We start from the raw sequence: 9,995 nt of genomic DNA on the forward strand, positions 1-9,995 counted from the left end.
CACAGAGCGAGAGTCAGGCGCGCGCCCGGCCTGGGAGCGCGCCGGCCCGGCTGGCCTCTGGCCGACTTCGGCCCGGCTACCTGGGGTTACTGGAGTTCCAGTAGAAGTCGTGGCGGAGGCCGGAGCCCCCTCGGAGAGGGGAGCCAAGGAGCGCGGCCCAGAGGACAGTCCGCAGCAGGGGCAGCAGCCGCATCGCCCCCGCGGTCCGGTCTGGTCTGGTCCGGCCCGGCCCGGCCCGCTTTGCCGTCGCCGAGAGAAAGGTACAAAGTGGAGAAGGGGGGGGTGCGGGAAAGGGGGCGGTGTGCGGAGACCCACAGGCCACGCCCCCGCTTAACTTTCCACCAATGGGAGCGCGTTTCTGCCTCTCCACTCAGCGCCAACTCCCTTTAACCCCTTGTGCCCCGTGGCGCGCGCCGGGTCAGCCCCGCTGCTACTGAGGCTGCACTGCGTCGCGAGGGGGCAGGCAGAGGGACGTATTCAATATTCGGGAGGGTTCTAAGGAGGTCGCGCCTTTCGTGTCTGCATTAGTACAGGGTAGAAGGCCTTATTAGAAGTTTGGAAGATTTAAACAGGAGCACACGCCCTTTACCCAGGAAGAGTAAAGTGAGGGCCGCGGCAGGATGCACGAAGCCTGTCCAGCCACCTTAGCACATCGCCCCGTTTTCTTTGCACATCTAGGGATAGCGCGGGGAGGGGGGTGGGGAGAGGAACAAATCGCCTCCTGGGACACCCCTTCTCCCCATCCCCCGCGACCCTTCAGTGGCGAGCTTGATGCTCACCTTGGGGTTGGCGCCTGTCCCTTTCCTCCCCACACCTCTGCTCTGGGCTGGGGGCCCACGCGGCCCCATTCCCGAAGACGAAGTAATGAGGTGGTTGCGGCTGGTACAAAGCACCTTTGTTCCCGAGCCCTCAGGTGGGGGCGGGGGAGGAGGCAGGTGCGCGGTCTTGGGATCGTGGGAGCCGCCGCCCCACTCCGCCCCGGCTCCGGGGCTCTGAGAACACCAGCCAGATCCACTTTCCCAGCGGCCCGCCAGAGGGTGGGGACGGCGGGTCCAACAGCTTGGCCGGTGTGTCGATGGTCCCCCCAGGGCGTTGGGGGAGAGGGCTTAGCGACTGCGGAAGGCAAAAGGCGTACAACTTCCTTTGGTGCTGGATTGCTGAGCCATCCCAGGCTGGGCAGAAAGAAGCCGCGAGCATCCCGGAGACACATGCTGCCCTGTCCGCCCTATCCCGTCCTCGTCTGAGGCGGCAGCGCCTCCTGGCGGCCAGACCTGGAACTGCAGCAGGGGCGACGCGGCCTTTCCTGAGCGACAACGCTGAAGCGCGCTCCCAAGATCTCTCGTTTATTGCAACAGAGCAGAGAAAGGCTATGCACCCCTCCCTCGGCCGGGTCCGGCGCCCAGCCCCTCCCCAACTCCCAGCTGCAACTCCGTGGGCGGGTCCCCAGGGTGATGCTCCATGGCTCATGGCGGTACCCGCCGTCTTGAGACACTGGCTCCGTTGCTTCCAGGCTCGGGTTCCTTCTGTCATCGCGGGGGACTTCAGGGGGCCGGTCCGCTGCCTCTTTAAGTTTTAAGTCCGGGTTGGAGGCAGCGGAACCTCAGGAGAGGTCAGAGGTAGAGCGAAGACGCGGCTGGGGGCGGAGGCGCAGGCCTGGAGTGCCGGAAGCCGAGAGAAAAGGTCAAAGGTCCCCTTTCCCCAGACCGCTCGCCCGGCCCACCCTTCCTCAGCGCCCCTCCTTGCCCACCTGGAGGGGACCATTAGCGGCGGGATTCCAGCTCCTGGGCCAGGCAGGTCACTTGAAGGGCGCGGGCCCTGCGGGTCCGCAGGCAGTGGTTTCCTTGGGGGTGGGGGCTTGGCAGGCCCTTGAGACTGAAGGAATGTAGGGGGAAGGGTCGGGAGAGGGTATTATGTTGGCCATCCCCATGGACTGGTGCTGGGGAACACCACCTTCTGGGGGTGGGGCAGCACCAGAGGTCACCTTTGTCTTCAGACAAACCTGTCACCCATTAGAGATTCCACAGGGGTATATGCCCTCAGGCACAGAGCGGGCAGCTCGCCCTGGGTGGGGGAAGAGGCTGTGCCCTTCTCTCCCTCCACTGTTACCTTTGGGTGCCTCACCACCGGGTCAGCGGGCAGAGGGTGGGTGGGGGGATTGGGCCGGTCAGCCAGCTCAGCCTGGACAGAGAGAGGGGCAGTGGCTGTGAGGGCACAGCAAGGGGCAGTGGGCATGCAGAGCTTCTCTCGAGGGATTCAAGTCAACATGCAAAATCAGCCAGGGGGCAGGAGAGAACGGGGACATGCGCGCAGGGCTTGGGTGCATGACAGCAAATGCCTGGGAGAGGAAGTTATGGGTCACCGTGGTGTCCCTGGCCGGCTGCAGTCCCGCCACTGACCACCAGATGGTGGTAGAAACCAAGGCAGGAGGCTCACCCTTTGCTGCTTCTGGGGCTCAGAGTGTCTGAAGGCTGAGGGGCACCCTGGTCCCCTAAAGAAGAGCACCACTGGCAGGGAACAGGGATGAGAACTGCAGTTGGGCACCAAGCCTCCCGCCTGCTCTAGGCAGGGCCTGGCCCAGGTTTACCTGGAGTCTCTTGGGCACAGGGTCAGGAGGCAGCGGCCTGGAGGGGGGTGCCGGAAAGCCAAGAGCACTAGCCTGTGAGAGAGCAGGAGGAGCAGACAGGCACAGAGTGGGGTGGGGGAGGGAGCAGAGACAGGTGTGGGCAGAGAGGGGTCAGTGCCCAGGGAGGGCAGTGGAGGCTGTGCACGCGGTTATTCAGTCGCTTGCGGAGGGGGCGGCAGTGCTGGAGTGGACGTGCAGACCACCTCCACACACGAGCTCCTGCCAGCAGGTCCAGAGGGCTCAGGGCGGGGGCACTCACCAGGTCCTGTTGTACTGAAGGCCATTCTGGGCCCTACACCCTTCCCCTCCAGGGGCCCTGCTGGGAGCGGGGCTAGACCCACCTCTCCAAGCCACCAGCTTAGCCAGCTCAGAGAGCTCAGCAGACCCTCCTCTCAGTGACTGCCCTCCCCACTCCAGGCTGGACTGTGCAGCCAGTGGGGGAGGGGAGAGTTGGCCCTGGCTCCTCTGACTGACTCTCGGGCCATGTGAGTCTATTTCTGAGTCTCCAGCCTTCCACACCCCAGACCCAGGGCCCAAGCTGGATGCTCAGCCAAGGCGAGCGCTCTCTCCTCTGGCATCCAAGCACTCACCTTGGCACCTGGCATCAGCAGGACCCTCTGCGGGGGTCCCGGGCGTTCTGGGGGACCAGACTGGGCTGCCCTGAGCATGGAGAAAGGCAAGTTGGGAGAGGGCCCAGCCTCCATCCACATGTGACCCTGGAGCTGGGTTAACCCTCTGTGGCCAGCCCTTGGAGAGCAGTGTGTGTGGGGCCTAGGGCCAATCAGGGGTGTGAAGGGGAGCTGACCCGCCTGAGGGAGGGCCCCACTTCCCCAGCACCGGGGCTCCCTGGGGGGAGTGGCCCCAGCATCCCAGCGCCCCGCGTGGGTCTACTACGTGTAGGTGAAGAGTTCTGGGGGGGGCAGAGGGGAGGGAGGTGGCGGGGCTGCAGGGGGGGGCTGTGGAGGGAGCTGGCAGCAGGGAGGCGGGAACCTGTATTGGCAGCTGGGTCCCTTGAGCTGGCAGAGTCGCTGGCGTAGGCGGGCACGGTGCCAGTAGCTGGCACCGAGCAGCACGAGAATCAGCAACAACAGGAGCCCGACGGGCAGCCCTGTGGCCAGGGGGCTGGTGGCTGCGGGGTGAAGGCCGGTGACGATGAGCAGGGCTGAGACCCCCACGCCCAGGAAGAGGTGGGGGCAGGGAGAGGGGTCATGTGCTCGGAGAAGGCGAGGGGGTCAGGGGTCACAGAGAGCCAGGGAGCCAGCAGTGAGCGGGCGTTGGAAAAAGAGGCGGGTAAAGGACGAGCCCTCTGCCCTCCCAGCGGCCCCGCCCCAGGCCGGGCTACCTGTGACCTGGGCGCTGCAGTCGGGGGGTGCCCAGCCCTCCTCACAGTGGCAGTGCTGGTCACTGTCGCAGACCTGGGAGGCACAGGTGGAGCAGTGAGGGGCTCTGCGCTCTGGGATGTGTTTCTTGTCCCTGGCCTTTGAAGACCCCAGGTGTCCACGACCGGAAGTGTGCTGGGGTAACGGGGCACAGAGAGCCAGTGCCCCGCGGAGAGCGGGCCTCTCCACCAGAAACTAGGTCGAGCTACCCCCGTGAGTGCCTCCTACGTGCTGTACCCCGGGAAGTGGGCACGATCATTACGCCCACTGGCCAGATGAGGACGCTGACCTCAGAGAGGTTAGTAAGCCGTCCTGGGTCACAGAGCAAGGATTGGAACCGCCTCCGAGGCCCATCCCTTCCCCCGCAGGCTCCCCACTCCCTTCCACCGCCCCCATCTCAGCTCACCCCATGCCCGTGGCATTTGCTTCGACACTCCTGTGCTCCCAGGAGACCCACAGACTGGCACCGATGGTCGATGCACACCTGTCCGGTGGGTGAGGAAGAGCAAAGGTCACACTCTCGCCAACAGAGCCGAGGCCACACCATGCTCTTACAGATGGGGAAACAGGCTCCTGGGACAACAGGACTTTACTCAATGGCAAGTAGGAACGTGAGCTCCCCTCGGAGTCCACGCCTCTGACGCTGGGGGCCTGTGAGACCCGGGCACCACTGGCTGCGGTCCAGATGTCCCTCCCCACCTGGCCTTGCCCACAGGGCTGCTCACCAGGCCAGGGCCGCAGGCTGTGCCGGGCAGAGTCAGGAGGGGCTGGGCCACGTCGCTGCCCAGGTCCAGGTGTACCCAGCTGCAATTGACCTGGGTCCCGTTGGCTTCCAGTGTCTCCCAGTGCAGACCCCGGACTGAGCCCAGCAGAGGCTGGGCTGTGCCCCCCTGGCACTGGAGCTGCCCACAAATGGCATCTCTGGGGTGAAGGAGGAGGCATGGGGTCAGTGGGGCAGGGCTAAGGCCCCCGCAAACCCAGGGCAGCGGACCTTCCCTCACTCACCTCGGGGCACAGGACACATAGCTGCCAGTAGGGCTGCGCCCACAGCTCCCGAAGGCGTCCCCCTGAGTATTGGCAGTGAGGAGGCAGAGCGGTGTGGCGGGCTGGGCCCCAGGTCCCCAGAGAGCCTGGCACTGCTGGGCATAGGAGGCGCAACGCCCTTGCACGCACACAGCCTGTCCGCCAGCACACAGCTCGCCATCCCCTAGACTGACATCCGCGGGGCACTGGGAGCTGTCTCCCGAGCAGAACTCGGGCAAGTCACAGTCACCTCTGGCCGGGCGACACTCCCAGCCAGCCGGGCGCAGCTGTGGAGGGCGAGAGAGCATCAGCGTGGGTGCTGGGCCCATCCAGCAGGGCCCCGGGCGTCAGAATGACCCTTTCCACTCCAGCCCCTGGCAGGCGAGCTCCAGGAGGCCAGTCCAGTCTGTGCCCACCTGGCAGTTTTGGCAACAGGGTCCGTCGGATGCACACTGTGCCCCTGGCCGCAGCTGGCAGGAGAAGCGGTCGCAGCAGGGGTCTGCGCAGTCCTGCGGGCCAGGGCACGGAGGGGCCGAGCATCAGAGCAGGCGAGCCTGAGAGCCCGCCCCAGCCCCTCCTCCTGGAGCCCGAGCCCAGGAGGGTGCCCACCGTGAGTGGAAGCTAGGGCGACCCGCGTGCTGCCCCTCGGGCCGGGAGGTGGGCCCTTTAGAACCAGAGAGGGGCTCGGGTCGCTTGGAGAGAGCCTGCGAGGCAGGGCGCGGGCATGGAGTGGGAGGGGCTCACCTCTGGGAAGCCACACGCCGAGGGCTTGCCCGGCTCCGCGATCACGTTTCTGAAGATAGCGGCTTTGGAGGGCAGGTCGGGCAGCCGTTCGAAGAGGCAGCTGCCCATCCCACCCAGGAGGGCTCTCTCCAGGGCCTGTCGGCTGCAGTTGCTGAAGTTGAGGCCTGGCAGGAAGCTGGGGAGGGCGGCAAGGAAGGCTGTGGCCGCAGACCGCTCCCTGCCCCCGCCTTGTCCCCTCTGCACATGCTGCAGCTACTCACTCTGTGGAGCCGTCCATAATGCAGCTCTTGGCTGGGGCTGGACCTGGACAGGGGCAGCGGTTCCCAGGCGAGTCGTGGTCCAGGCCCAGGCTGTGGCCCAACTCATGGGCGATGGAGGAGGCGACTCCCAGGATGCTCGTGGAGTGGTCCTGTGGGGGTGGGGAGCTGCGGTCCAGCGCCGGCCGAACCGCACCTGTGCTCTGCCCCTGGGACCTCCTGGGCACCCAGCAGGCACCACCTCCCTCCTTAATTGCTTCCGGAGGAGAGCTCAGGCCTGGTGGTAGGAAACTTGGGTTCTGTCTTGGCTCCGTCCCCCTCCCTCGCTGTGTGGCCTGGGGAGGTGACCTCTGCTCTTTGGGCCTCAGCTGCCCCCGCCCCCGCCACAAGGGGAAGACCTCCTAGGCGAGGGCAGTACACTGATGAGCTGGCCATTTAGTAAGGTGCCCAGTCAGCAGAGGCCACGATGCACCGCTGCCCTCTGTGCCCACTTTGTGGGGGTTCAGTGAGTGAATGGTACCCCGACTGGGAAGAGCCCCACCGGGACTGCGGGGGAGACTTGGAAGTAACTCACCATGTTCACACCTCCTGAGTAGTCGGGAGAGCAGATGGAGTTCTGGATGGCCATGCCCACCGCGGGCCCAGAGAATGAAGTAGCACTGAGGGACAGAGATCAAGGTCACGCCCCAAGGCCAGGGTGGCCAGAGCTTCGGGGCCTCTGGTAGGGAGCTGGGGTGTGAAATGGGCCAGGCCAGGGCAGAGCCGCCCCGCTGACAGCCTGGGGCTCTTACGTCACCAGCTGGGCACTGTCGTGGGGCAAACGAGGCAGCAGGTTGGCCCGGCGCCAGCGGAGGAAGTTGTGCAACGTGACACCTGGGTCTCGGCTCATCTCGATCTGGTCGTGCTGGGTCCAAGCCTCCAGGCCCACCAGCGCCACACGCACGTTCAAGGGCCGGAAGAACTGTGAAGGAACTGGGGCTCAGGACAGGGGTTCCCATGGCTGGGGTGGGGGCTGTTAGGGTGCCACTGAGCCTGACACTCACTGTGTCCAAGAGGAGGGCCACCTCCAGCGTGCGGTTCACCAGGTGCTGTAAGTCCGGGTACCGCTGGACCTGTGGGTTAAGAGGTGGCCGTGAAAGGCGGCGGGGGCAGGCGGGGGCAGGCGGGGGCAGGGGAGGACACGCAGGGCCCGGCGAGCTCACCTCCGAGTGATCAGCCACAATTACCAGCTCGATAATCTTGGTCTCTGTCACCACGTCCCGCCTCCACTGTGGAAAGAAGGAGCATCAGGCACGCTCGCTCTCACCGCCAGCAGCCGCGTAGGGCTGACCAAGCTGTGTCCACTCCCTCCGTGTGGTCAGACAGAGGCGCCTGAAGAGCCCATTGACAGACGGGCCACCGGGAGCCTGGGAGGCCAAGGACTCGCCCCAGGGGGACCAAGAGTAGGTCACGAGGCTGGGAGCAGAGCCCTACTTTTCTGGCTCCAAATTCAGAGCTTTATCCAAATTAAAAAATAACAATAATAGCCAAGGCCATCAAATACTTACCATATGCCAGGCACAGTTTTAAGTGCTTTACGTATACACTGGGTCATTTAATCCTCCCAGCAACCCTGTACAGTAGGTAGTTTTGTTATCCCCATTTTACAAATTAGGAGGCTGGGTTCTTATGGCTCTGTGATCGATATTTTACATAGCCAAGTGTGCTCTCTATAAATGGGATCACGAGACCCAAGGATTTGAGTCTAGGACTCACATCCGAATCCTGGATATACTACTTATTAGCTGAACGGCCTTGGGCACCTGGGCCTCTCACACGAAGGAGCTGCCCAGCGCCCACTTCCCAGGGCCGCTGGGGAGAGCGAAGGCCTGGCACATGGCAATCGCTGCTTTAGTAGGAGCTGTCGTCACCGTGAACGAAGCTCTGAGGGTCCCAGGGCAGCCCTCCTGCCGCTCCCCCTCACCCGGCCACCGTGTCGCTGTCCCAGCGGGTGCTCTGGTGGAGCCTGGGGGGGCGCCGATTCCCGCCGGCTCAGGGCGCACGCGTAGACTGGCGGAAGGAGGTCTTGGATCCGGGAGACCGAGATGGTGGGAGGACCCCGAAGGTGCCCAGGCCCCAGCTCCAGGGCGTAGCTTTTCTCTGGGGACAGGATCACCAAGCCCCTAGGGAAAGATGCAGGAAGTCAGAGACTTTTCAGCTCCGTGCCTCACGCCTGCCACTCCCCACCTCCGCGGGGTCCGCCCCCGGTACCTGAGGCCGGAGCAGGTGCAGACCGAGGCCCAGGAGTCCGCATGGCCCTGCACGGCTCCCTGGTGGCAGCAGTCCTCCTAGGGCACAGAAACATAGCACCGCTCGAGGGACAGGCCAGGGTTTGGGGTCGCCTGTTGGGGAAGAAACGCGGCGTCCTCCCACGGCCTCTAGGGGCGGCGCCCTCTGGTTGCCCCCTCCCTCCTACCTTCAGGCCGGAAACACGGCACAGGCCTGTTGGACTCACCAGGGTGTGGCCCTCACTGACCATGCGGGTGCCATCAGGCTGGTACCACACCAGGGCTGGGCGGCCTGGGACGAGCTCCCTGTGGAGGCAAAGGAGGGTGGTGCCAGCTGCCTCCCAGGGTGGTGTAGTGGGAGCCCGAGGCCTGAAGGTGGTAGAGGGGTGGCAGGGGTGGGGGGCGGGGAGGGGGACAGGAAATCCCCCAACCTTCCTGTTCTTTCAGAGTCAGCAGAGGGTGGTGGCTGGGCCACATTCTCTGCCGGGCACTGGGGGTTCCAACCAGCTTTCCCACACATTAGCTCTGTGACCTTGGGCAAGGTGGTTTTTTTGTGTGTGTGTGTTTTTTAATTTTTATAAGAGTTTATTTGAGCCAAACGGATGACACACGCCAGGGAGCAAGAAGTCAAATGCTCCCTTGGGCAAGTTATCCAACCTCTCTGTGCCATGATTTCTTCATTTATAAAATGAGGACAATAGTAGCAACCGCTGCCTCTCTTCTGGGGTTGCCGTGAGCAACCGGGCACTGAGTGTCGCTAGCCATGTCATTATTGTCATTACCGCTATCGTTATTACCCGTTCCGTAGCAGCTCCAGGATGTGACTCTCACCATCCAATTCCACTTTGATCCGCAAAGTCTCGGGCACATTGGTCTGTGGGCACCACAGGGCAGGTCACCTCCCTGATCCTGCCCGAAATCCCGACCCTCCCCAACCAGAAAATGTCAGGCCCTTAGGAGAGCACCAGGATTAGATCACTGGTGGGGGGTTCGGGAGGGAGGGGCCAGGAAGCCCCGCCTGGCCTGGGGCATTGTTCTGGGGGGTGGCGTGGGGAGGTCAAGGAAGGTATCTGAGCCGCCCCCCTCTCGGCTTCCTGCCCAGAGAGGAAGCATCGTGGAGGACCCAGTGCAGGCCCCAGCCCTTCCTCTGACTCAGCTGTAGAATTTGGGAGGGGGCATTCAGTAAGACCTCAGTGCCCCACTGAGAAAACCGAAGACACAGACCAAGAAAATGGGTTTGGCCTCTGCATCTCCCAGGGGAGATGGACGGGCTGGGTGGGGCTGAGACAGACAGATGTGTGTCCAGGGGAGAAGGGGATAAATGAAGCCAGGTGTTGGGGTGCGGTGGGAGAGGCAGCCGGACCTGGGGTGGCCGTACCACAGTGAGGTCTGCTACTCACCTGCTCCTTGGCCAACCTTGGCCCCGAGACACCTGGCTGGGGGGGGGCATGTTTCTTTATTTGAGGGGAGAGGGGGGCTCACCTGAAGCACCTCTGTTAGGCTGAGCGTGAGGCCGTCCTGAAGGGCCTGGGCCTCCGAAGCCCCGCTCAGGGCCCTCGCTGGCCTGGCCTGCTCCTCCTCAGCGCCACCTGAGGGACCCCCCAGGACACCCCAGGAGAATGCTCAGAGAATCAGCACCAAGGCTGGGGGGGGGCTGGTGCCCTCTGACCCACCTGAGTCCTGCATTGCATGCTGGGACTTG

The 9,995-nt window shown here is 64.1% G+C and overlaps 2 protein-coding genes across 2 annotated transcripts in view; both read right to left on the reverse strand.

Moving 5' to 3' along the window:
* EFNA4 (ephrin A4) overlaps positions 1-272 on the reverse strand; it is a 4,116-nt gene extending 3,844 nt beyond the window's left edge. Inside the window, exon 1 of the mRNA XM_011366427.2 lies at positions 81-272. Coding sequence (XP_011364729.1) covers positions 81-193 — 113 coding nt within the window. The 5' untranslated portion in view covers positions 194-272. The remainder of the gene's footprint in view (positions 1-80) is intronic.
* Positions 273-1,322: 1,050 nt separating this feature from the next.
* Positions 1,323-9,979, reverse strand: ADAM15 (ADAM metallopeptidase domain 15). The gene is made up of 23 exons (XM_011366524.2): positions 9,967-9,979; positions 9,776-9,915; positions 9,091-9,167; positions 8,521-8,599; positions 8,277-8,353; positions 7,990-8,188; positions 7,229-7,294; positions 7,070-7,138; positions 6,818-6,987; positions 6,601-6,685; positions 6,030-6,178; positions 5,770-5,944; positions 5,442-5,534; positions 5,008-5,312; positions 4,728-4,923; positions 4,409-4,486; positions 3,966-4,038; positions 3,614-3,752; positions 3,214-3,283; positions 2,585-2,656; positions 2,107-2,178; positions 1,748-1,872; positions 1,323-1,653 (listed from the first exon to the last, which is right to left on the reverse strand). The coding sequence occupies exons 1-23, from the start codon at positions 9,977-9,979 to the stop codon at positions 1,611-1,613; spliced, it is 2,565 nt and encodes an 854-aa protein (XP_011364826.1). The 3' UTR covers positions 1,323-1,610.
* Between the last annotated feature and the right edge of the window lie 16 nt (positions 9,980-9,995).

The sequence above is a fragment of the Pteropus vampyrus genome, unplaced genomic scaffold (assembly GCF_000151845.1).
Source record: "Pteropus vampyrus isolate Shadow unplaced genomic scaffold, Pvam_2.0 Scaffold124, whole genome shotgun sequence".
NCBI classification, from domain to species: Eukaryota; Metazoa; Chordata; class Mammalia; order Chiroptera; family Pteropodidae; genus Pteropus; species Pteropus vampyrus.

Bases quoted from the DNA above. Each gene is read 5' to 3' on its own strand.
- ADAM15 (XM_011366524.2), bottom strand. The intron at 8,600-9,090 runs GTAATAACGATA...TTGCCTCCACAG, and splicing joins CTGGAGCTGCTACGGAACGG to GGAGCTCGTCCCAGGCCGCC. The intron at 7,295-7,989 runs GTGAGGGGGAGC...TTCTTTCCACAG, and splicing joins GACAGCGACACGGTGGCCGG to TGGAGGCGGGACGTGGTGAC.